Genomic DNA, 27,117 nt, shown 5'->3' on the forward strand with positions numbered 1-27,117 from the left:
AGCCGCGCAGCCAAGGGTGGGTTGGTTGGTTGTGTGTGTGTGTGTGTCTGTCTGTTTGTCTGTCTGTCTCTGTGTATGTGTGTGTATGTCTGTCTGTCTCTCTCTCTCTCTCTCTCTGGGCGTGTATGTGTGTGTTTAGGATTAAGAAAAATCAGGATAGGGACCGGCAACTCAGACATTGCAAGGGTGTCCCCTAGTGGTGCTCTTTCCAACTTTCCGAGGAGGAAAGAGAAACTGCTTTGTGTTTCCCTCTGCAATCTTCCCAAGAAGGTTTTTTTTGGGGGGGGAGGGCCCCCCCCAAAAAAGAAGTTATAAGAGCAACTCAAGCAAAACAAAACAAACAAACCAAAAATCTTTGATTGCTTGGGGAGAGTAGAGAAATGAGCATGAGTTAGAATCTTGATTGGTACATGTCCCTGCAATCCAAACTGAGGCGCAGTGAACAATTTCACCCCATCAAAAAAAGCCAACCGCAGTCCTAGGCTGCATTAACAGAGGGAAGATCACGTGAAGTGCTGATACCACTTTACAAGGCCTTGGTAAGGCCACACTTGGAACACTGCATCCAGTTTTGGTCACCACGATGTAAAAAAGATGTTGAGACTTTAGAAAGAGTCCAGAGAAGAGCAACAAAGATGATTAGGAGACTGGAGGCTAAAAATAGGAAGAACGTTTGCAGGAATTGGGTATGTCTACTTTAATGAAGAGAAGGATGAGGGGGGACATGATAGTAGTATTCCAATATTTGAGGGGCTGCCCCAAAGAAGAGGGAGCCAATGTATTCTCTAAAGCACCTCAAGGCAGGACAAGAAGCGATGGATGGAAACTAATGAAGGAGAGAAGCAATCTAGAGTTAAGGAGAAATTTTCTGACAGTGAGAACAATTGATCAGTGGAATGACTTGCCTCCAGAAGTTGTGGGTGCTCCAACACTTGAGGTTTTTAAGAGGAGACTGGACATCCACTTGTTCAAAATGGAATAGGCTCTCCTGCTTGAGCAGGGGGGTTGGACTAGAAGACCTCCAAGGTCCCTTCCAACTCTGTCATTTTCCCCCGCCCACTGTTTTGCAGATGTACACTTCAGCACATCTGTGCAGAAGGCCCCCTTAATTGTGCTCCGCTTTCTCCAAAACAAGTGTCCACATTGTATATATTTTCTTCCAGTTCGACCCATTCCTCTCCCTTGCATTTAAACTAACTCTGCAAAAGTGTTCTTCCTCCCCCTTATTGCTAACAGAAGTCATTATCCAGGGAAGGCAAAAAGAATCAGTTCTCACTTGAGCCAAGTCAAGCATCATTGATCATGCATTTTTAATATAATCTCTTTCACATTTCCACCTCGTAAATCACTAGAAGCATCTTCCTTTGCAATGATCCTTCGTGGTTCCCAGTTCCGACAGAGTAAAGGCAAGGTGGGAAAAAATTCAGCGCAAACCAATATTGTCACTGAAATAGCACCCAATTAAAATGTTCAACATCCTGGCAGCTTTGCACTCTCTGTATTAACAGCACGCTATGATTTGAGCAACCTGATGTTCATTTTTATTCCGTTTTTATAGACAGACATTATAAATGCATCCAGACCCATCGTTCTGTTCTCTTTCAGGGTGAGTAATGTAGTGCCAACTATTGAAGGGAAATAAATCAGAAACTAAGAAACTAAATAATGAAGAGCAAGCTAGGAAACTTAGTGAAGTAGGAAACTATAATAAACAAAAAGGAAAGAGAGCTGAAACCGATTCAAACTTGCATAACTCTCAATGCTTGGAAACCATTCTTCCTTCCCATCTGTCCCTGTTCTAATTCATACTTCGTTTAAATTTCTCATCTCTATTTTTGCAAATTGTTATCATCCAATCACATTTCCCCTTCGTCGCTGCCCATTTATTTTTCCTTGAAATAGACCTTTTGCCATTTGATCCCCGTTCATTTTTTTTTATTTCTTTACAATCAAATCATCACAATGTCCTTTCATATTGCGCATGGAAAGTTAATCTATCATCTAATATGAGGAAGGAGGAGGAGGGAGGAGGGAGAGTAAAAGGAAGAGGAGGAGGGGAGGGGTTTGTGAGGAGGAGGAGGAGGAGGAGGAAAAGGAGGACTGGGATCCTTGGTGCTCTCTGAGTATGATTCTTTTCTAATTGCAAACATTTCATTACCCAACTAGGGAACATCATCAGTGCAGGGAGGAGCAGAAGGAGGAGGAGGAGGAGGAGGAGAAAGAAGAGAAGAAAGAAGAGAAGGAGGAGGAGGAGCAGAAGAAGGAGGTGGAGGAGAAGGAGGAGGAGAAGGAGAAGAAGGAGGAGGAGGAGCAGAAGAAGGGGAGGAGGAGGAGGAAGAGGAGAAGAAGGAACAGCTTTGTTTTTTGTTATATTGTCAACTGTAAAACGAGATTCTCTCATTCTGCTCTACGTTACCAAAGAGAATAAAGCAGTCGGTTCACGATGCAACCAGAAGGACTGAGTTTTATCCCCAGTATTATTAATTTTTTACTCCCCTTGAGATTCCCGCTGCCTCAGATCAAGTACCCTTTCCCAGACTTTTCGCTAAATGCCCCTTTTGCACTGATCTTCACGATAAATGGAGCCTGCGGCTTCACAAAAGAGCCACAACAGCTTCGGCCGGAGAAAATTAAGTGCCATTTAATGAGCAATTGTGCCTGCCATTCATAAGCGGTTAAATTTCCTGCATGCTCAGAGTCTCTCTCTCTCTCTCTTTCCCCCTAACCCAGACAGAATGCCTGTACTTTGCCATGGACGGGAATCGCGTCACCTCCCACGCAAATAGGAAGGAGAGAAAGGTGCTGGCAGCTGGACCGTTTATTATTTCTGGGCATTTGTTTTAAAAAGACAGCTACAGTGTCTTGCCCCCCAACAATCTGGGTCCTCATTTTACTGACTTCAAAGGATGGATGGCGGAGTCAACCTTCGAGCTGCTGAGGATCGAACTGCTGGCAGCGGGCAGAGTCAGCCTGCAATGCTGCATTCTAACCACTGCACCAACACCAAGAGAACTATATTGCCTATTTCCTAACTGCCCTTCTCTCTCGGGCACCCAACAGGTAAGCAACATTTGGGAAGAGAGAAGCAATTAACGTTCAATTAAAGAAATATTTTTTAAAAAACCCACCTACACAAACACACGGGCATACATGAAACACATCCTGGCTCAGACTGTTTCTGCTCCCAAATCTCTTTCTTTGTCTGCAACATGAGTGCATAGTTCTCAACACTGGAGCCCAATTTGCTATGTGGGGGAAGACATGGGGGAAAAGATGAGTGTTGTCATCAGTGGGAAGATTAGCGAGTGACTCATTTCTTTTAAGAAAGGAAGCAAGGAATCCCTCGCCTCATTTCAGAGATGCTAATAGAGCATTATGTTTACCTGTAACAGCCACAACTGCTTATTAAGCTTGTCAGAGACGTTGTGAAGCCGTGAGGGGCAACTGGCAACAAAACTTTTGTGATGTCATTCCAATTTCCTCCGCACATTTTTCCTCATCATGCTCCATGCCATCCTAAGGCTCTGCGCATCATTTAAATTTGCAAGCCAAAAATCAAAAGATATTTTCAGACAGTCGGTCTTTATTATTTGCTGTGGATTTTTTTTTTTTTTCTGCCCAAACATCCTGAAGTTCTTCTGGATTTTTTTTTTACATTTTTCTCCCTAAGAATGGTGAGAGAAAGAAACTGTTGCTATTTCTAGCAACATTTATTTATTTATTTTACCGAGCCCATTTATATTTTACTGCATTTTACAAACCCTAGGTGGAATGTGAATATACATTGCTGGTCCGTATATACGTTATGCGATACGTTGAATAAATAAGCTGGCTGGTTTGTTTCCTCCTTTTTAAAATGTTTGCCTGCAAAAACGAAGCCCTTTGAAAAGGTGACAAATTCTTTTCCACTTTTTTTTTCCCCCTTAAAAAATGGGCTCTTTTACAGCTTGAAATGGAAAAAGGATCAGGCAGGACTTGGATCCGACGCTGATAAAACTCCAAAAGGTCAGACTCGTAGCCTCGCGTGCAAATATATCCCTTTTTTTTTTTTTTTTTGCTCAAACAACACAGGAAAATTGCTCAAATGACACAGGAAAACCATGGAAACTACAGTTCAGAATGAACTCGGAAGCCAGACTGCCTTATAAGCTTATTTGCTTATTTAAATAAGAGAGACGATTAGAGAAAAAAAGTACCATAATTGCGAAGGATGAATTCCCACCGTGGTGCAGCACAATTAAAACAAAAATACAGAATTAGTTTTCAGTTTGTGCATTTTTTTTCCTTTTCTTTTTCTCTGAAAGATCATCTTGGGTGTAGAGGTTAAGGCAGCCATCTGGAAAACTGGACGACCATGAGTCCTAATGCTAGACACGAAGCCGGCTGACTGACCTTGTGCCAGCCACTCTCCCTCAACCCTAGGAAGCAGGCAATGGCAAATTGCTTCTGAAACCTTGCCAAGAAAATGGCAACGTTTTGTTCAGGCTGTTGCCAGGAATCAAAGATCGAAAAGCAAGCCAGATGGCAATTTAGGGGCCAAACACTTTGGAAGATGGAACAGAATGCCTCTGAACATGGGCCGTGTGCAAGAATTTATTTCCAGTAACCAAAATGAGCTCATCTTTCTCTACACAAACACACAGACACACAAAATCTTCTTTTGTTTGTTTTTAAGGGCAGCCTAATTTAGAAAGAGAGATTTTTCAAACGCCAGGGTCTGGATTTTGTGAAAGATATAGGCCTCAGAAAAATTCTTAGGGATCCACGTTAGATCCCAGTATGAGCCAAGTCTTCCTGTATACCTGGAAGGAACAGTAGGGTTAAAACTGTAAGAAGTAATTTTTAAAAAACCCTTCCTCCACAGCTGCACAGTTAAAATTGGAGCGAGGTTTTAATGGGAATTGGGGAAAAAAGAGAAAGAAACTTTTTTTTTCTCTGTTAGGCATCCTCTCTAGAATTCAAAAAAAGGACAACCAAATGTTCTAAGCACAGATGGAGCTGGTTGGTTGTTGTTTTTTTCTACAATTTTCCCCAGAGGTAAACAGTCCAAAGAAAATAAGACTTTAAAAACTGGCAATTATTAGATCCTCTGGAAAAGAATGCAATCAGAAGAAGTGATTAAATTTCTCACTGCTGCCGGTACAAAAATGACTCTGGGGCCTTGTGAGAACTTTGATATTGAAATATATTTTATTCTTTATACTGTTTCCACCTTCCCTTGAAATATTAACGGAGTCCACAGCGGTCTGAGAATCAGCATCGCCACTAGAGAAATTGAAAATTAGCCAACTTCCCCAAACCCCCCAAATAGGTTACCCAGATCGAATCCACTTTATCAAAACGATAAAGTCTGCAAACACAAACAAGAGCAAATTAAATTAGGTCTCCCAGAGGAACTGCACGTTTACAGAAATAAACATGCACACACAGACAGAGAGAGAGAGAAATACATGCCCCTCAAGGGTCACCCTAGAATTAGCTTGTAGAAGTGAACCCCACTTCTCTGCAGCTGCTCCTAAAGGCAAACTGTTTTGCTTTTAGGGATAAATATTTCTTTCCCCCTCCAAAATTTTGGGCACCAGCAACCGGTTCCACAGAGAGAGGTTTTTCCGTGGGCATGGTTTTACGTGCTGCCTGCATCCCACGGATGAGGGATGCATCCCACGGATGAGGCTTTTCCTGTTTCCGCGGACCAGTTGCTGGCATTCTGAGGACCAGGGCCGGTCCACGGACTGGGGGTTGGGGTACCCCTGCCCTAAAGTATGCATTGTTCCTCTTATTTTAAGTTAGGGCAACACCTTTAGCTGGTAAGGCGAACTTCCTGGATCAAATGTTCAATTCTGAAAAACGCTAGTATCCTTTTACTTTTTTTTCCCTCTCCTCTTCTCCTTCCCACTGTAAATAGAAATATTTTTTTTAAAAAAAGGAACACCCAGGTCACTTCCATTTGAAGAGCCACGAAGATTCCTCCCACCCAGCCCTCCCCAGCTGTCAGCCTGGCACACCCAGGGATACAAATAGTTCTAATTATTGCGCTCTAAAGTAATCACCGCTGTGTTCCCTTTTTAAAGAGAGTATCACTCTGGATTGAAAGGGAGCGTCAGCACAGCACCACTTAAAAATAAAAATAAAAGCCAGAAACCATTCAGACCCTGGGAGAGCATTTAGGAGGGAGAAAAGGGGAAAGGGAAGTTGACACACTGTTGATTGATCCCATCAGGTAGGAGGAGGAAGGAGGAAGGAGGCAGGAGAGGAGGCAGGAGGAGGAGGAGGAAAGAAGAAGAAGAAGAAGAAGAAGAAGAAGAAGAAGAAGAAGAAGAAGAAGGAGAAGGAGAAGGAGAAGGAGAAGGAGAAGGAGAAGGAGAAGGAGAAGGAGAAGGAGAAGGAGAAGGAGAAGGAGAAGGAGAAGGAGAAGGAGAAGAAGAAGGAGAAGGAGAAGGAGAAGATGATGATAATGATTGTCACAATGTAAAAATATATGTTGATGCTCTAGGAAAAGTACAGAGCAATGCTATAAAGATGATTAGGAGGACTGGAGGCTGAAAACATATGAAGAACAGTGGCAGAAATTGGGTACGTCTAGTTTAATGAAAAGAAAGAGTAGGAATGGCATGATAGGAGTGTTCCAAATTTGAGGGACTGCCACAAAGAAGTTTGTGTGTGGGTGTCAACCTATTGTCCAAAGTATCTGAAGTCAGAATAGGAAGCAATGGATGGAAACTCATCAAAGAGAGGTCCAATTTAGAAACTAAGGAGAAACTTCCTAACAGTGGGGGACAAACAGTCAGCGGAACAGCTTGCCACCAAAAGTCGTAGGTGCTCCAACACTGGAGGCTTTTAAGAAGATACTGGATAGTCACTTGTCTGGAATGGTAGAAGGTCTTCTGCTTGAGCAGAGGGTTGGACTAGAAGACCTCAAAGGTCCCTTCCAACTCTGTTATTCTGTTAAGCATTAGAAGGAGTCATAGATGATTGCAAGTCAATCGGAACAAAAAATTTCACCACTATTATTGCTGTTTGCTTTAACTCAAGTTGTTCCCGCCCCACCAGAGCTCATTTGCAGCTAAGCAACAGTAGGTTCCCAGTTCGCTCGTAATTCCAAAGACGCTTTCACAAATCATAGAAAATTGGAAGTGGAGGTGGAACAAGAAAGAGAAAAGTGGCTTCGGGTCAACAGCAATGCATTGTCTCCAACTCGTCTGGGCTGTTTTCAAGTAAAACCCACGAGCGTTTTTTTCCCCCCCCTTCAAACCAAGAATTCCAACCGATGTTTTGCTGAGAAAGGGCTCAGCTGACACAGCCATCAACGCTAAGAAATTAATCCATTCTGTTTGCACACAGCGAAGCGTGTGTGTCTTAAAACCAGGACCACATGGCCCTCAGGAGAAATTGGAGCTGCATGCCATCTCTTCCAATTCTCGTGCAAGAAAAACTTCTGGATGCCAGCCACTCAAGGAGCATCCAAGATAGCATAATCAACGTGCATAATTTCCCCGCAGAATAAATCATGTAAATAATAAGCTGTAAATAAAGCTGTAAATAACAGCTTCCCCTTAAGGTGCAGGGGATGGGTGGTTTTGCAAAATTCAGAGCAATATGATTCTGATGGAAGGCAAAAGAAGAGTTTAAAACCACTCCCAGAATTCCTTAGCCAGCGTGCCTGAGGAATTCTGGGAGTTGAAGTCCACGAGTCATAAAAGGGCTGAGTTTGAAGACCTCTGGTTTAAACCATGGAGGAAACTGTAAAAGGGATGCCTGGAGAGATTCTCAATCATCCAGGTCATAGTTCAAAGGTGCTGAACACAAGGTGGAAGTTTTCACAATCCCAATCGAGAGTCTTGGTTGGAAAAGATGGAAAGGCGATACCCAACTCAGAAGTACGTAGTTATGCTCTGGAATATTTGGGACCTCGATGCCCACCATCTTCAGCCAGCATGGATTTTGGCAAAGGATTGTGGGAGTTGTGATTGAAAACATTTGAACCCTCCTGTAAACGTCTGGAAAATTAATGGCCACCCTAGTTAACATTTTAAGCTACATCACTGGGTTCACATTTAACATGCTGAACCTGATTGCTATAAGATAGATAGATAGATAGATAGATAGATAGATAGATAGATAGATAGATAGATAGATAGATAGATAGATAGATAGATAGACCCAATACACAGAATTATACATTAACCCCACTGATTTGCCGTGTGAAACACACAGAGACCCAAACAGTTAAGACCAACATTAACTAAACTTTAAGCAAGGTCTTATGTCAATCTTCTGGCCCGAGTCACACCAAGTACAAATATGGTTCGGTCTATTTTCCCTTGATACGTCGTATAATGCCAGCTGTGGCGGTTCATAACTAAGTTGATAGCTTAGCAAATTGGGCAAATCCATCACCACTGCACTTTGTTCTGCAAACACAATTAAGCAAACCATGGGGAGGGTAGGATGTGTAAATCTTTCCTGTGTAGGCAGGAGGGAGCCCCATTAAGCTCAGCTATGTTTACTTCCCAAAAAGGTTTATAGAAGAACCACGTGGGCTACAGTTTTGCTTCAGTACGATTACCTCTGTAAACAGTATTATGTTTTGCATTTCAAATTGACTTCAATTGGCAACCACTTCCCCCTTTCTGCCACCACCCCCCCAAAATCCAAGAGGAACGAGTCATCGGAATGTCCCCCCCAAGATGTTTAAGCAAGGCGGATAAATCATCCTTGGGCAAAAAAAAAAAAAAAAAAAAAAAAACACTAGAGAGTAAGTACAGAAAAAGAACTCTTGGGTAAATTTAAGTTTAGCAATAAGAGTTAGACAATGCCCTATCTGGATAGTACAATCAGCACCACAAAGCACCAAATAGATCACCAGAACAGGATCCGGACCTCACACCAACCTATGAACAATTACAACCTCCAGTGGACTTTTCCTAGTCTGCCAGAATCAGCACCCTGGAGAGCTCAGCCTGTAAATTGCCATTGGCTTACATGCAATGGAGTTGCGCCCAGAGGCGAAAGGCAGGAATTAGAACCACGGACAGCACCCCATCTTGTTGCCTCGTTCAACCCCTTGAGCCCCCAACCTGAGCTTCTCACCCTTCACAGCTACACACACACACACACACACACAAACACACACACACACACACACCTCCATCCCATTGTGTCCTCTTACCTGTCCTCGTTTTGGAAGCTCTGGTCCCCCAAGAGCAAGTCTCGAAACCGATAACGGGGTGGCAGGGGAAGCACCTCGGAGTCCAGCTCGTTCATGGTCAAAGAGGAGATGTCCAGGATGACCCCGCTCTTGGTGTTGTTGGTGTTGCTTCCTCCAGCTCTTCCACCGCCTCCTGGGGACGCTTTGAACCTGCAAGGAAAAGAGGAGGCCAGAGAGTGAGAGGTTTGGAGGCAGGTTGCCCCCCCCCAGTTGGATGCAAACAGAGAAGGGAAATCCCTGCCGGATACTAAGACTGCCTCCTCTACAAGAATGGTATTTCCAGGGTGTGGCTTAGGGTCTCTCCTGAGTAGTAGAAAGTATGTTGTCCCAGCTCCAAGGGAAGGGCCAGAGCCTTTGAACTACTTTTCCTTGTAGTTTTGAACCTCAATTCCCCCCCACTCCTTCCAATCCTTCCTTTCCCCTCCTGAACAGAAATACACACAATCACAACAGCAAACAGCTCTTTACAGCCAACTCTCTTTACAGCCCTGGAGTTCCTCCCATGGGAAAAAAAGGGGGAATATGTTTGGGTGGGCAATATATACAAAAAAGGAAAGGGTGAGACAGGATGGTGACCCCCCCCCCAAAGCCATGTCTGAGACACATGGCAGAGGAAAGCAGGGGAAAAAAATATATCGTTTTGCAAATCTGTGTAATTTTTTTTAAAAAAAGGAAACTAACGGCATGGGTTTTGTTTGTTTGTTTTTTAAAATAATTTTATTAAGTCTGTCGAGACGAAACACACACACAAAAAAGAGGTGAAAATCATGGGAAAAGGGGAGAGGAAAAAGGGTAAAGAACAAAGTGTAAGGTGAAGGGGAAAAAAGACAAGAAAAACATCTGACTCCCCACTCCTTTTAGCACAGTAAATAAGCTGTGTTACAGTGAATAAGAACGTTACAGTCTCAATTTTTTACTTTTACACGCTAATACAAAGTAGCCATTTATATAACAACAAATGAATCTAATCAGGAAAAACTGGAGGAAAGGAAGAAAGGAAGAAAGGAAAGGAAGGAAAGGAAGGAAGGAAGGAAGGAGGGAGGGAAGGAAAGAAGGTAGGAAGGAAGAGGGGAGGGAAGGAAGGAAGGAAGGAAGGAAGGAAGAAAAGAGATGGGAGGGAGGTAAGGAAAGAGAACGGATGAAGGAAAGTAAGTAAATAAGTAAAGAAGGAAGGAAGGAAGGAGGGAGGGAGGGAGGGAGGGAGGAAGGAAGGAAGGAAGGAAGGAAGGAAGGAAGGAAGGAAGGAAAGAAGGTAGGAAGGAAGAAGGGAGGGAAGGAAGGAAGGAAGAAAAGAGATGGGAGGGAGGTAAGGAAAGAGAATGGATGAAGGTAAGTAAGGAAGGAAGGAAGGAAGGAAGGAAGGAAAAAGGGAGGGAAGGAAGAAAAGAGATGGGAGGGAGGTAAGGAAAGAGAACGGATGAAGGAAAGTAAGTAAATAAGTAAAGAAGGAAGGAAGGAAGGAGGGAGGGAGGGAGGGAGGGAGGAAGGAAGGAAGGAAGGAAGGAAGGAAGGAAGGAAGGAAGGAAGGAAAGAAGGTAGGAAGGAAGAAGGGAGGGAAGGAAGGAAGGAAGAAAAGAGATGGGAGGGAGGTAAGGAAAGAGAAGGGATGGAAGAAAGGAAGTAAGTAAGCAAATAAGGAAGGAAGGAGGGAGGGAGGGAAGGAAGGGAAGGAAGAAGGGAGGGAAGGAAGAAAGGAGATGGAAAACCAGAATGAGGGGGCAGGCGGTTCCTCCATTCTTTTAAAGTCAATATTTTCTCATCATTTCCCTCCCTGAATTCTGTTCTATAATTCTACTCTCCTCCTTCAGCAAAAACAGTTGCATTCCTTTTCTTTCCCCCTGCAGGACCTACCAAGAGACGATGGGATTTTATCAGCGCAACGGACATTAGTTAATGTACATTCATTCAGTCGGGGCCATGTCTTTATTTCGTACCGGAACAGAGCACTAAATTCATGCACAAAAAAAATACAGCCTATAAAATGTAACCAAATATAAAATGCCAGCACAGTGAATTATTTTATTGTTTAGTTTCCATGGAAAACTGAGAATTTCTCCTGGGTCTAAATCCATTTCCTCAGCCATGACCTGACTTGCTAAGTTCCTGCAGAAAGCATCTATTTCTCTTTTCCTTATATTTTTTTTTTTTATAGTTCTGTCCTTCCTTACAAGCTCAGAAGCAAATCAATCCCCTCAAATAAGCATTTTTTAAAAAAAAATCCAAGAAAAATAACATTTGCAGAGGAAAGACGGTAAAATATTGTTATTGTTTTTCAGAGAAGCTTAAATTTAGAAAGAAAGTTTAAAGTCTTCAGTGGATGCCTGTCAATCTTTGCCCAACTTTCCCTATCCCAAACGCCTTGGATTATAGCCACCGTTATGTCGTGTAGGCAGTAAATGATGGAGCTGTAGCTCCTTACATCTACAGGGTGCCCAAAAGAGGGAAGACTTTTATATTTTAGAGGTTTTATCTAAAGATGCCGAGCAAATGGATTTTCTATAGCTGCCAGAGGCTGGTCTGCACAATCAGAATAATAGAGTGGGGAGGGACCTTGGAGGTCTTCTAGTCCAGCCCCTTGCTCAAGCAGGAGATCCTATATCACTTCAGACAAATAGCTTTCCAATCTCTTCTTTTTTAAAAAAAAAAAAAAACCCTCTCTTAAATTCTAACACTGAATTCAACTTCCAGTTGTGTCCTGCCAGATAGTGTCGAAGAGCTTCCCATGTCAAAACCCACAGCACATTTTCTAAGGTTCAGGGCAATTTATTCTAAACGATGAGTTTGAAGATGTACCAAGTTAGCTAAAAGTCATGGCGTCCACCAATTCAGTGGGAAAAAAAAATCAGAGAAGAGCAACTAAGATGATCCAAGGCCTGGAGACTAAAACATACGAAGAACGGCTGTGGGACTTGGGTTTGGCCAGCCTAAAGAAAAGAAGAAACAGGGGTGACATGATAGCAGCATTCCAGTATTTGAGGGGCTGCCACAAAGAAGAAGAGGTCCACCTATTCTCCAAAGCACCAGAGGGAAGGACGAGAAACAATGGTTGGAAGATGATCAAGGAGAAACTTCCTAACTGTGAGGACAATTAACTATTGGAACAGCTTGCCTCCAGAAATCGTGGGCGCTCCATCGCTGGAGGTTTTTAAGAAGAGGCTAGACAGTCAGTTGTCTGAGATGGTGTAGGTTCTCCTGCTTGAGCAGGGGGCTGGACTAGAAGACCTCCAAGGTCCCTTCCAGCTTCTATTCTATTCTATTCTATTCTATTCTATTCTATTCTATTCTATTCTATTTCTATTCTCCTCAAAAGAATTAACCTATCTAGCATCCAAACAAGGCTGAACACAGATCATCTCGTATCCAGCAGAGGGTTTTCCTACAGTGACAGCCACTAAGGCAGGGACAAAGGAAACCAACCCCTGATAGATCTTTAACTGTAGTTTTCTTTCCTCCAAACACCAGAGAAAGTAGCTCAAGATGATGAATTAAGTCAACCCACGATTTGAACAACAGCTCAGCCCTGATTGGCAGAAGATCCCTCAACATGCTGTCTCATTGTGACTTGAGTTGTGTGGATTCAGTTAGAGGCACACCACACCACCCTTTACAAAATGCCAGGAATGTTACTGTCCCCCCCCCCAGATTAACCCCGATCTGGGGACAAGGAAAGTAACCCCACCAGTTGATCGGCACAAAGCGAGCTCTTTCTGCTAAGTCTTTGCAAGTCCGTCCACCGATAGGCAAAGCTTCTCTGTTCCATGGCCTTAAGAGGATAATGGAATTGGAAGGGACCTTAGAGGTCTTCTAGTCCAGTCCCCAGCTCGAGCAGAAGACTCTATACCCTTTCAGACAAATGGCTGTCTAATCTCTTAAAAACCTCCAGTGATGGAGCATCCACAACTTCTGGAGGGAGGTTGTTCCGCTGGTGAATTGTTCTCACTGTTTCAGAAATTTCTCCTTAGTTCTAGATTGCTTCTCTCCTTGATTAAGCCATGACTCCTGCAGAGACACACCTTCTTCTAAGGAGTGGAGAGATTCTGCCTTGGAGTCAGAAAGAGGGGCACCCAGGCAAAAACTCTCCACGAGAGGCCGATTGAAAGAGGGTTAGAAGTTGGACCGAGGCTTCGTTCCCTAAATCTGGGCTTCTGAGATTTGCGAGTTCAACTTACAGCATCACCGGGCGCCAAAGAACTGCTTTTTCAACCAATACAGTCACATTTCTCCCCCATTCTTCTCCCCCACTACCACCACCACCACCACCCCCAGGCTGGCCAAAAAAAGAGAGATCAGATCAGGCTCCCAAAATGTCAGCTTGCCATTTTTAAAGCCAGCCAGTCTGTCTCTTTTTCCAGCCAACACTCACCTCGTCAGCTTTTGTGAGAGATCCTCTCTCCGGGAATAACACCTCACCGTCATCCTGGGCGCGAGCATCTCAAGGCTGAGTATGAAGGTGGCTCTCTCTCTCTCTCTTCACAATCCCCCTACTCAAATCAAGCCCAGCAGCTGGGCAGCCCCCCACCCCATCCGGCTCCTGAAAAGCAGGCAGAATCCTCCATCCAAGCCATGGCTTTGCAGTGTGTTTCTTTCAGGGGGAGGGAGAGAAGGAAAAATTTAAAATGATGGTAATCTTCTCGTCCTTCTCCACCAAGCCAGGTCCTACTTTCTCAGTTGATCCCCAGCTTTCTCAGACTGGGTGCCAAAGATAGCAAACCCAAACAGGCCTTCAGCATAAACATCCAGAGAGACATACGGTACCCCCACGGTAAGGACCCAGCAGCTCACAATGAGAGAAAGGGAAGACGCTTAAGGCACAGTCTGCCTCTTGGTGCCACGTGCTGGTGATGCAAAAAAATGAGAGAGAGAGAGAGAGAGAGAGAGAGAGAGAGAGAGAGAGAGAGAGAGAGAGAGAGAGAGAGAGAGAGAGAGAGAGAGAGAGAGAGATAGATTTTCAAATTCCGTGGAAGGCAGCCAATATTTCTGATTTTTTTTTTGTAAGCCCCACCCTGTTCTCCATTTCTCTAACATATGCTTTAAGCAGTTAATGAGGTTTAGCAGAGGGGGGAAAAAGACGCTTAAAGGAGAGATGAGAGCTTCAGTATGTGCACAAAGGACAGGCAATGAAACTGGGTGGTCGTCTGGCATTGCAGAGGGTATCTGGCCAAGGGGTGGACGTTACGAAGGAGCTGTGGATTTTAGTTGGGAGAAACTTCCTGGGGTAAAGGCCGATGCCCCAATGGGACAGACTGCCAACCGAGTTTTTAACAGCAACGCCTGATTCAATTCACGAAGAGCCTCATGAGGCTGAATGCAAGGAAAAAGAGATTTGGTTACAGAGTCTTGGAAAGTAGGTGTCATGGTTCCAAAAGATGAAACTCATGCTTTGACAGTAGGAAGGACTCTTTTTTTTTTTAAACCATGGTGTGTTAAGGCATGGTAACAGCCAATCAATTAGAATAGAGCTAGAAGGGACCTTGGAGGTCTTCTAGTCTAGCTCAATCCCCTGCTCAAGTAGGAGACCCTATATCAGGGGTCAATTTCATTGAGGGCCGCATCAGCATTGCGGTTGCCCTCAGGGGGCCGGGTGGATGTGGCCAGGGTGGGTGCAGCCTACTGGGTCGGCGTGGATGGAGTGGGTGTGGCCTACTGGGTGGGTGTGGCCAGCTCTACATCATTCGCGTCAAGAGTGCCTATGGGGGCCTGAGCAGGAGTGGGACAGATCTGAGGGCCTCTGGCAGAAGGGGGTGGGACCAGGGCAAGTGCCAAGGCATGGTCCACTGGAGGAGCTTCACTGTTCCTCTCAGGCCATGCCGGGGGGGGGGGGCTTATGGATCTAAGACTGAATGCGTTTCAGCATAGATGGCCACCCCAAAATTGTACATTGGCTCCCGGCCAGCCTGGGCCAGAGCCAAGGCAGCGGGGGCCGTTCCCTCACTGTTTCCAGGATGGCTTCGCGGGCCACATGAAACCACTTCGGGGGCCGCATCCGGCCCCCGGGCCTTGTGCTTGACATGTCTGCCCTATACCATTTGAGACAAATGGCTGTCCAGTCTCTTCTTAAAAACCTCCAGGGATGAAGCAGCCACAACCTCTGAGAACAAGCTGTTCAATTGACTAATTGTGCTCCCCGTAAGGAAATTCCTCCTTAGATCCAGGTTGCTTCTCTCCTTGATTAGTTTCCATCTGTTCCTTCCTGTGTTGCCTTCTGGTGCTCTGAAAAATAAGTTGACCCCCTCTTCTTTGGGGCAGCCCCTAAAATACTGGTATACTACTATCATATCACCCCTAGTCCTTCTTTTCATTAAACTGGACATACCCAGTTCCTGCAACCGTTCTTCATGTATGTTTTAACCTCCAGGCTTTTAATCATCCTAGTTGCTCTTCTCGGCACTTCCCCCCCCCCCCAAAGTCAATGTAGTAGTTTTAATGCTCAATGGTTTGATCCTATTTTTGACCCGCTCCTTACAGGATGGTTAACAAATCGCTCAATGAGGTAGGAATGTTCGTCTGGACTTTCTCTGCCATGTTTGAGATTTTCTTTCTTTCTTTCTTCCTTTCCCAGACTCGGAGCATTCCCTTGGGATGCTGGGAAAAAAAAAAGGATGAGCTTTCTAGAGGATGAAATGGACCTTGTATTTCTGGAAAGGGTGGAGGAAGACGTAAAGGATTTCATGAAGAACTAAGGCGATTATCAGAATTCTCCACGCCGTGTACGTTCTTATTATCATACTGTGCAAATTTAAGGCCCAATGTGGCAAGCGAAGGTGCCCCAATTAAAACAGGGACTTCCTGATTTGAAATTGTATCTCTTAATAGGAGAAGATTCGGTTTCTCTTGAATTTCTCACTTCGTCTCAACTTGGCCTACTTAGTTTTGTCTGTGCACGGTTTCCTTGCAGGCGTTTCATTGCCCAACTAGGTAACATCCTCAGTGCTAGTGAGTGTGGGGCTTTGCCGTCTGTTTATTTCCAGCTGCAAACTCGGTTGGGTAATGAAATGTTTGCCAGCAAATCGCCAAGCTCAGTTCAGCCCTGAGCTACAGATTTTTTCATTGATCAGGCCAGCACCACGAAGTGGAATTTTCCAAGACGAGGAACTACAAAACCCATCCCTCAAACTAATCTGGCTTGCTAGCAGTAAGAACTGAAAGTCCAAAAGAGGCCTGCCAGCCTTCGTGCTTAAAGAGACAGAGATATCGTTTGTGAATTGCAGAGTGTTGACCGTTTATTAACCAAATGGATGCTTTCCTATGTACTTCAGTTAATTAAGGTTTAAATGCATCCACGTTCCTGCTCTTACATTAGCCATTGTGACATTTCTAAGGAGAAATTGAGGTGCAGTAATATAACATTGACTTTTTTTGTTTTTGGCATTTGATGTTTTACACGACTGGATCCCGAGAGCTAAATGTTTATAATGGATATTTGAGCTTTCAATTTAAAAAAAATATCACATTTAAAAAAAAACCATTTGGAGGGGAGGAAGCAATTCCTTACGAATGGAAGGGGTAGCTTTTGTAAAGCAGATGGGGAGGGGAAGAAAAAAAACCCAGCCACCCACCCACCCGACACCAAAGTGCAATTTCCTGATTTTAGAAATCCATTCAGGGGAAAAAATAATAATCATAATGGTTTCAATTCCTCCGGCCCAATTAGCCGATGAAATATGTTGAGATGAAGGCTTCGTGGGGAGGGAAGAACAATCCATCCTTTCCAAAGCAGAAAAGGTCAGAAGAGGGTGGTTTTGCTGGTTTTCCCGAAGCCAGATACTCCATCATGAGAGGTCATTTGAATATCAGTTATTGTGCGGCTAGGAGAAAAAAAATGTCTGTATCGCTTAGAACCACCGGTCAAGAACAATTTCTCTCAAATGGCTTGCTAACACAGAAATGCTGCTGAGAGAAAAAAAAAATTAAAATGGACAAAAAAACAAGCATGTAGATCAAGAGCCAACAGCTTCTTTTTCTTCTGCTGCTGCCCAAAGGATGGGAACTCAACTGGCTTTCAGCTAAAGATGGTGGAGTCCAGATGAACGTTAGAAAGAAATATCTTTATCCTGAGAGCACGTCAACGCCAGAAACTATGACCTAGAGAGGAGGATTGGTATCTCAGATCTTTGGGATCAACCCCCACATCAAGAAAGCCATGAGTTGGGTTTGGGTTGAACCTCAAGAGAAGCTTCAAAGACCAACATCAATTCAACCGGTGACCTTTGGGCTGGTTCAACCAACATTTCAGACTTCAACCACACTGGCCCTGTCCAAACGGACAATGAGAAGGAATCAGGAGAGTTCAAAGCATCTAGGAGACATCTGGTTGACTTCTCAGCTTCTCAGACATGGGGTGGGCTTCTCTTCTCTGGAGAAATTCCTGGATTTTCTGCAACAAGCAGGCACTGACCAGATCCCATGGATTTCTCACCTGACTGGAATGGCACAAGGCATTTGTTTCAGCCCGGATTTCATTCCAGAGGTGGCTTTTATTTTTAAGAGTGGGTTTTTCCTCGGAAACTTCACATGGAGTCAGTTGAAGCTGCTTAGATTTATCCCATTTCCACCAGCCTGTGCCAGCTGTGCCCCAAACATCCACAAATACTTTATAGCAGCCGAGATGAAAAAATATTAGCAACAGAAGGCTGGCGAACGAACGGTCCACTTCTGAGAAGGAAGCACAAGACTTGTTTTAATGGGGCAGAATTTCCTCCAAGGAATCTGAAGACAACACAGGGTGTGGATTAGGAAAGCCATTAGAATTGCTAAACACCACAGACTTGCTCTCCAAAGCTGGAAGGAAAGTTCTTGGCACTCACAAGGTGCCCCTTCCAATCCTTAATAGTTCCCATTGTAAGTTAACACAAGAGTTTGTGCTTGCCTTTTCAGAGATGGGTTGAGTCACAGCCAGAAAAATGCCAGAAAATAACGGCTGAAAATTAATTGGATTGGACAGAATGTTCATTAAAAACAAAATGAATCTGATCTTCTCCGTGGATTTAATCACTTCCCTCCCTTGCATCGCTCTATAACCACAATGCAACCACAATTATATTGGACGTTGGGTATCCAATTGAAAGGGTGGCAGAACAGAAACGGTCCCTGCCCAAGACATTGTAGAATGGGGAGAATTTAGAATTCTAGGACTGGAAGGGACCTTGGAGGTCTTCTAGTCCAACCCCTTTCTCAAGGCAGAAGACCTTATACCATCCCGGTCAAATGGTTGTCCCATCACTTCTTGAAAACCTCCAGTGATGGAGCATTCACAATATCCAGAGGTAAGCCATTCCACTGATTAATTGTTCTCACTGTCAGGAAATTTCTCCTTCGTTCTAGATTGGTTAGAATACAGTATTACAGGCAAACTCTGCCCACTGCCAGCAGTTCAATCCTGACAGGCTCAAGGTTGACTCGGTTTCAAGGATGGTAAAATGAGGACCCAGATTGTTGGGGGGCAATAGGCTGACTTTGTAAACTGCTTAGAGAGGGCTGTGAAGCAGTGTATAAGTCTAAATGTTATTGCTATTCTATCCATTACTTCTTGTCCTGCCCTCTGGTGCTTTAGACTAGAATAAGTCAATCCCTTCTTCTCTGTGACAGTCCCTCAAGTACTGGAAGGCAGTTTATCATGATCTCCTTAATCCTTCTCTTCTATAGGCTAGCTCAGTGGAGTAGTGACAGCAGGCCAACTGATGGACAGGGCCAGTCCAAGGAGCAACCTGAAGACCCCAAAACAAAGCAGGTGCAGCCAAAACTAGCAAATGGCCCCCTTCCAAGATCTAGTGCAGGCATTGTAATATCATATCCATCCCGCCCCACTCAGAAGGTCAAAACAAAACCAAAGAATGTGTATGTGTGGGGGGGAAAACTCTTGACACATTCTAGAACAGAAGATTTGGCCACCGAGAAAGGTCGTTTCCAGGATTAGATGGCTGTGCACCCAATTATGCATTTCAGATAGAAGGAAAGTGAATTCGTATAAACTTTGAACACCTGTTACGATATGGTCTCTCCTGGGGTAGTTTTGATCCCGGAGTGGACCCCTTTTCAAAAGCAGGCAAAAGTGCAACTTTTATGATAAAGGACTTGGTTTTCAATTTTGAACAAGCGGTCCTCACCCACAAATTCCCACAGATTCCCCTTTGTCCTGAAAAAAATAATAATAAGAGAACCAAGTTTGTTCAGCACAATCCAGGGCGTCAGCACTAGGAGAAACTCAATAGAAATTAAAAGATTATTCAGACATTCACCAGCAAGCCTCATAGCTTAGACAAACAAGGTTGTTTAGCCCATGTCTTATAAGTAGATCCACTTGGAACCCAACTTATAGAGAAATTCCCCAATGCAGCTCCTGACTTTTTTTTCAGAGAGAGAGAGGGGGGAGGGAGAAGGAGAGGGAGAAGGGGAGAGGGAGAGAGAGAGAATAGATAAAAATATATAGAGAGAGAGAGATAAGAAAGAGTGGGAGCGAGAGAGAGAGAGAAAAACATAATAGAGAGAGAGAAAGAGAGTTGATAGAGAGAAATAGTCAGAGATAGAGATGAAAGATGAGAAAGAGAGAGAGAGAGAGAGAGAGAGGTAGGTAGGTAGGTAGATATAGATAGATAGATAGATAGATAGATAGATAGATAGATAGATAGATAGACAGAGACAGATAGGAAAATAGAAAGAAAGATGGATAGATAGATAGATAGATAGATAGATAGATAGATAGATGATAGATAGATAGATAGATATTGATATATAGATGTAGATGTAGATAGAAAGATAAATAGAGATAGATAGATAGATAGAGATAAGAAAGAAAGAAAGAAAGAAAGAAAGAAAGAAAGAAAGAAAGAAAGAAAGAAAGAAAGAAAGAAAGAAAGAGAAATGAAGAAAGATCTCTCCAAAACCCTCTGCATCTACCTTTGCCCAGAAAGATCTTCCTGGGAGTGAAGACGATTGGATGAAGCCATGCTAGGAATCTCTTCACCAACAGAGCACTACCAACTTAATCCAAGTGAGCTTCAGAGAACCACAAGACCTCAGAAACCAACGATGAGCAAAAGAAAGTCATCTAAAAGACTTTTGCTTAGAAGAATAGCTTCCGAGAGTTCCTAGCACCTTGCCTACCAGAGGCTTTGGAACCGCGACCTAGGATCGCTTCGTGAAAATACCCCACACAATGGGTGTCTTGAGATAGATGGAGCCAACTTCTACCCCCACCCCCACCCCCAGCCTGGCACACTCTCCTCCTGTATCACATTGCAGCAGAGTTCCTGGCTTCGAGCGAGCGCGGCATGACAAAAACCCCACTAGACTAACCCTCCCTCATATAATTTTTCAACCTGGCACCAGGGCAGCGGTGGCCCTCCCCGGCTCTCTCGAAACCAAGCCATCCCAGGAGTAAAGCATGCTGGGATTGGTAGTCCAGCCACATCCAGAGGGCCGTGGCGTTCTCCTGCAAGGGACGAACCAAGTTCGGGAAGGTGATCCACCAAACTTTTATGAAGTTAGCTCTAGTGTCTGAACTTGCCAGCAGCCAAGGATCCCTGGCGCAGACGTCTCTCTCTCTTTCTCTTTCTCTCTCTCTCTCTCTCTCTCTCTCTGTGTCCTCCCGATTGATGAGTAAATGGAGCTCCTTAGTTAGCTCTGATGAAAGCCAGCACCACGTTTCCCCCCTTCTCACCATCAGCTTGGTTAAGCATTTATAGGTCTCTGACCCAGTGGCCCTTTGGACTTCAGGATGTCCAAAGGGATTAGCAAAGGTCAGCTCTGATTATTGTTGCTTTTTTTTTTTTAAGGAAGGAAGGCGGTCAGGTGAACCCAGAAAAGAGAGATTGGTTCTTTCCGGTTGCCACGAAAGGCCAAACTCACCCAGTTCAAGCTAGGTTTAACCCCTCGTCTTCTAAATTCTCACCAGCAGCACCCTCCCGCTGGTGTTTTCTGCTCCTCTCAGTCTCCAATGGGGGCAACTTTGGGATCGGAAGGAAAGCCAGCACGCTTCTGGAATCTAAGTCTAACGTAAAACCTGGACGGGCTTCCACGTAATGCCCCGGCCTTCCGGGCATGGCACGACACGTCACTGCAATCTGGGCCAAATCCCCACGTTCTCAGCCCTGGACAGAAGCAAACTCAGCTCGTATGGACAGCCGGAGTAGCATAGAGAGTGCCTTTTAGGTTATTATTCATCTTATATGTCAGATATAAATAGCGGATTATAAATAACTGCCATTAGTCTTCCCCCCTTCTCCCCTTCCAGGAAAAGAGCCAACCGTCTCCATACTTCTACATGACTTGGATACCTTTGGACCTGCAGTGATCAGTACCTTCCCTGGCCTGCTCCTGCTCCAGATGATCTTAAATGCTTCCAGCTCTAAGGAACCTGTCAATGGGTCATCCAGAGAACTTGATCTCTTTTTTTATCCCCCCCTCTCCCTCCCTCCCCCCCTCTCTCTGTGTGTGTGTGTGTGTGTGTGTGTGTGTGTGTGTGTGTGTGTGTGTGAAGAGAAATACAACAGAGTTCAAATAACAGTTCTGGAATTAACTCATACTGTCACCAATCTGTTTAATTAGGGAGAAGAGTTCATCTCTCTCTGTCTGTCTCTCTCTCTGTCTCTCTGTCTGTCTGTCTCTGTCTCTCTCTGTCTCTGTCTGTCTCTCTGTCTGTCTCTCTCTCTCTGTCTCTCTGTCTCTCTCTCTCTCTCCCCTCCGAGCCTAATTCCCAGCAAAAGGTCCCCTGTTCTTTCCCCAGAGAGGTTTCTCATGGGAAAAAAGGCAGCAGAGGAAACAGACGAGGGAGGGAAGAAGGATAAGTGGTGAAAGAGAAAATGAACACTCCAATGATAAAGCCCCATTTTGACCCGCTAGTCAAACCGTCAGCTCAAAATCGACCTAGACAGGATTGCAAACTGTTTTGGGGCAAGGTTAAAGGGTAACAGAGGCCTGTCCCAGTTGCGATAAGGCAAAAACATCTCTCTCTCTCTCTCTCTCTCTCTCTCTCTCTCTCTCTCTCTCTCTCTCTCTCTCTCTCTCGTAAATTGGAGATTGAAATGTTCTGATCCACCCTAGGAGGATGGGCACTCCCTTTCAGCCCTATCATTCTATGTTCTGACCCTAGGAGGACTAAGATGGCATAAGGACCCCTGCTTTGGGAAGTGGGTTAGACTAGAAGACCTCCAAGGTCCCTCCCAGCCTTATGACGGTATAACTATAGGAAATGGTTTTGCCCTATAGCAGATTAATTTTGTTCTGTTGCTTCTGACTCCTTCGAGCCTCTCCAACGTCTCAAAGATGTTTCTCTTCCCGACACCGGAGGAAAAATATTTATGTGAAGAGCCACTGTTGACTCCTCAGACACAAGCGTACATGGGGCTTACTGGAAGGATCTAATAAACCAGGAATGGCAGTTGGCTTCGTGCAAAATTTTCCACCTGTTTGGCAGCCGATCGAGGAGAGGGGAGGGGCGTACTATTGTTATTTTAAGCTTTGTAATGTTACCCCTTCCCAGCTCAGCTGATTAAAACAAAGGCATTGCAAGAAGAGGCAGGAAAATCACAGGGCTGGCAAGTATGGCGTGCGCCAACTGCATCGGAAGTGTTTTACCATGCCCTTCTACGCAGTTTGGCTCGTTCGTTCCTCCGGAATCTTCCTTAAACATTCCTTTTGGGAGAAGCTCGAGGGGGGGGAGGAAGGTGATAAGCAGACTTTGGCTCTGAAGCCCATTCACTTGAGCAGAAGAGGAAGTTTTAATCTGTATATTCCTGCTTGTTAAAGCCAGACTTTGGAACTGGTTATCTGGACAGAGTCATTTGTCTTTCTTTGGGAGATTGGAAGCTTGGAGACTTTAGCCTTGAGACTCTGGATTTTTCCGGTTTAACCTAATTCTAGGCAATCCTTCTGGATTGTTCTGTTTGTTCAATGGTGCCTCTGCGGCTATTAAACATCTATTGCTGTTTGGATAGTTTTACACCTCGATCTCGTCGCCATCTCCTTCGGTTCTTTAGAGCTGGGCACTAGGGTATTTATTTTATTTATTGGTTTGGAGAAGCCATGTTTAAGCTGGGCTGTACCTGATTGCTATAAAGCAGTTAGTCTGAGAAAGCTAATTTGCTCCAGTGGTTAAGGCACTAGCCTAGAAGGCAGGAGTCCCTGAGTTCAAGTCCTACCTTAGATATGAAAGACAGCTGGGTGATTTGGGGCCAATCACCAGGAGATGGTGAGTTCTAGTTCTGCCTTAGGCATAAAAGCAGACTGGAGAGAGAGAGAGAGAGAGAGAGAGAGAGAGAGAGGCAGAGAGAGAGAAAGACAAAGAGACAAAGACAGACAGAGAGAGAGAGACAAAGAAAGAGAGAGAGAGAGAGAGAGAGAGAGAGACAGACAGACAGACAGACAGGCAGAGAGAGACAAAGAGAGAGAGGGGGAGAGAGAGAGAGAGAGATAACTCAGTTCAACCCACCCCAAAGGACTGTTGTGGTGGAGAAAATAGGAGGACCAAGGCTGTCAGATATTTTCGCCGCCTTGAGTTATTTACAAAAATATTCAATCGTAAATACATAAAATCCAAGTGCAATCAGCAACAGCAACACATACTGTCATAATTTTGCGCCAAATTTCACTCAACCAACGATTCAACCTCCGCAAGATTCAAACGGACCACCTTTATAATTGCTACACTTTTCTAACTGGGAGGATGCTGTGTGGTGTTCAAGGCAGCTTGTTTAAACCCTGAATGGGTCAGATCTCAGCAACTACGTCTTCCCCTTCTTCTGAGTTTGGGAGTTTGGGGGGAGAGGTGGGGGGTGGAAACCAGCTCCTCTGGGAGCCCACCCAGTTGGGCCCCTCAACCCAATGCAGGAATTCAATCCGGGGAGATGAAGCAGATGGTGCCTGCTCCTCTGTTTTTTCACTGACCTGGGCAAGTGGTTATCGTCAAAGATGAAAGTCTGATTGGCGTAGCATCCTGGGCTGGGCTGGGCTCCCGGCCTGGTGTCCTGGCCAGGGGGGTGGCAGACTCTGGCTGGACCACACTTCTCCTCCAAAGACGTCATTGCTGTGGTTTGGGTGCCTCCAAGTGTCCTGCAAGCGGACGGATTCTCCTGGACATATCAAGAGCTGGGCAGCCGGCCAGAGGTGGAGTCTTTCTGCCCACTGTGGGGCTGTGCTGCTCAATGTCATCTCCCCAAGCCAAGCCTCTCCTGGTTCAGCTGCAGCCTGCCAAAAGCGCCGGGAAGTTTGAACCAGGATTTGGGTATGCGGCCAACAGATCTCTGCCTCTAGACAGACCAGGATGGTGGGAAAGGTGGAAGGAACATTTTGGGGAAGCTGGTTGAGGGCAGGGAGGCTTACCTCTCCGTCATTCACCATCGCTGCCGGGCGGAAGGGGCGAAAGGTGGACGTCTCCCCCTCCAAGCTGCTCCATCCATGGTCAGGGAGATGCTCCAGAGATGCCAGTTCCCACTTTGCACAAAATTATCCATGTGAGGGGCTCCTTGTCTTCTGGCGTCATCTAGCGGCCGACCAAAGGAGAGATAAATTTAATTGGCTTTTTCTTGTAACCCTCCAGGGTGGAAGAGCCTTAAGACCTGGTTAGGTCATCTGGCCTGGGGGGTAGAGGTGGGGAGAAGGTCCCAGGGGTTAACTCCCAAGATGGCCCCATTGTTGTGGATAATATTTACTCTCTCCTGTGCTTGAGGGAGCTTTGTAATCGTGTGAACGATGACTGTTTTATATGTTTTGAATAACAATTGGTTTTTATAGGTTTTACTTCGTTATTGCACGCTGCCCAGAATCACTTTGTGTGAGATGGCCAGCCATGTAAATTAGAGATAGAGATGGAGATGGAGAGGAGAGGGGGTGGAAGAGAGAGAGAATGTATAAGATAACATGGATGGATAGATAGAGATGGATGGATAGTAAAACAGAGAGATGGATGAAAAGACATTCAGATGGAGAGTTAGATAGACAGACAGACAATCAGACAGATAGATGATAGATAGAGATAGATAGATAGATAGATAGATAGATAGATAGATAGATAGATAGATAGATAGATAGATAGATATTGATGGATAGATTAAAAATGGAGAGAAAGATGGATGAAAAGACAAATGGACAGATGGAAGGGAAGATGGATTGATAGAGATAGAGACAGACAGACAGACAGATGATAAAGTTGAGAAGAGAAAGAAAGAAGAAGGGGATAAAGAGATGAGAAGTAGCTGACCCCATTCAACTTTGGTTTCAACCCTGTTCAAATGTGGATCCATCCTGATGCCTCCTACTCATTTACTCCACTCAGAAAACCAGCTTTTAAAAAAAAAAAAAAAAAAAATCACAGCTATATGATTAAGGACAGCCACTTTATTCGTTTGTTCACTTTGAAAACACTCTCTGTCACTTGGGTGATCTTGAAAAATTCACCGGCTTTGACAATAAATGGGATCCTGCCTGATGCATTGAAGCCTTGGCCAGGATCGTTAACACTCAAGAACAGGAAAATAAATCAAAGCAGCCCAAGCGGCAGAGATGCAATAAAGTTTTTCAAAGGGTCCCCTTTTAAAATAATTATCTCATAGAGAGCGACTATAAAAACTATCCAGGGAAGAAGATATACAGGATGCTGCTGTGCTGCCAAACGCTCATTTGGGGAGAGACTGGAACATAATAGTTACTGCTCATTCACAAACTGATTACAATATTTTCCTAGCCTTTTGAAAAGCAACATCATAGCTTAATAATAGAATAACAGAGTTGGAAGGGACCTTGGAGGTCTTCTAGTCCAACCCCCTGCTCAAGCAGGAGACCCTATTCCATTCCGGATAAGTGGCTGTCCAGTCTCTTCTTAAAAACCTCCAGTGTTGGAGCATCCACAACTTCTGGTGGCAAGCTGTTCCACTGATCAATTGTTCTCACTGTCAGGAAATTTCTCCTTAATTCTAGACTGCTTCTCTCTTTGATTAGTCTCCATCCATTGTTTCTTGTCTTGCCTAGTGATGCTTTGGAAAGTAGTTTGACTCCCTCTTCTTTGGGGCAGCCCCTGAGATACTGGAAGGCTGCTATCATGTCTCCCCTAGTCCTTCTTTTCATTAAACTAGACATACCCAATTCCTGCAACTGTTCTTCATATGTTTTAGCCTCCAATCCCCTAATCATCTTTGTTGCTCTTCTCTGCACTCTTTCCAGAGTCTCTACATCTTTTTTATAATATGGTGACCAAAACTGGATGCAGTATTCCAAGTGTGGTCTTACCAGGGCAGTACCAACACTTCACGTGATCTTGATTCTACCACTCTGTTAATGTAGCCTAGCATTGTGTTGCCTTTTCTGATGGTTTCCTTTATCCTCTGTCACACTGCTATTTTATATTGGGCTGACCCTAATGCTACATATATAAAAAAAAACTGCTATTGAGTCCATAATCATTTAATTCCAACATTTTTATCTTCATCTTCTGAGATAAAGTCTGCAAAACTTTCACTAAATCTAATTTGGGCGCTTTTAAAGCTGGTCATTGGCTTCAAAACAAGGTCGACAGGATGCACACAAAATCTTTAGAAGATTGTGCTGAATTTAAAGTTTGGGGAGGGGGGAATACCCCCCCCCAATCTCCTGAATAGAATTTCACAGCTTGAAAACAAGGTAATAAATTTACAAATCAATCTGAACAAATTAAACATCGTAAACCCAACAGGGCGAATACTTTGCACCCTAGAGTGTATTTACTCAATTTATGCACCACTCATCTCACACTGCAGAGCAACTGTGGATGGTTTACAATCAAAATAATAAATATTAAAACATTAAATACGTCGTTCCTAGGCGAAGTGTTAAATAGAATAGTGTCGAGTTATGCATGTTTATGCTAGTCACTGTCTGGGAGTGGTACATGTGCATTTTTAATTTTGTTCCACTGGCTTTGATGCATAGATTTCTTTTCCTTG

At 44.4% G+C, this 27,117-nt stretch overlaps 1 protein-coding gene across 11 annotated transcripts in view; it reads right to left on the minus strand.

The window, feature by feature from the left end:
* Positions 1–24,671, minus strand: part of KCNT1 (potassium sodium-activated channel subfamily T member 1) — a 78,923-nt gene extending 54,252 nt beyond the window's left edge. For 4 of the 11 annotated variants that reach the window (XR_005554721.1, XM_039327121.1, XM_039327119.1 and 1 more), the window contains exons 1-2: positions 24,089–24,670; positions 9,170–9,358 (exon numbers count right to left, since the gene is read on the minus strand). Coding sequence is in view for 8 of the 11 variants with exons in the window: in XM_039327121.1 (XP_039183055.1) it covers positions 9,170–9,358; positions 24,089–24,225 (326 nt within the window). In the remaining 3 variants the exon portion in view is untranslated. Of the gene's footprint in view, positions 1–9,169; positions 9,359–13,571; positions 13,970–21,052; positions 21,426–21,480; positions 21,572–24,088 lie in introns of those variants that run through there. The other 7 variants (XR_005554722.1, XR_005554723.1, XM_039327122.1 and 4 more) reach the window with 5 other exon arrangements.
* Between the last annotated feature and the right edge of the window lie 2,446 nt (positions 24,672–27,117).

The sequence above is a fragment of the Crotalus tigris genome, unplaced genomic scaffold, assembly GCF_016545835.1.
Source record: "Crotalus tigris isolate CLP2741 ecotype Arizona unplaced genomic scaffold, ASM1654583v1 scf7180000024350.909852, whole genome shotgun sequence".
In the NCBI taxonomy this organism is placed as follows: Eukaryota; Metazoa; Chordata; class Lepidosauria; order Squamata; family Viperidae; genus Crotalus; species Crotalus tigris.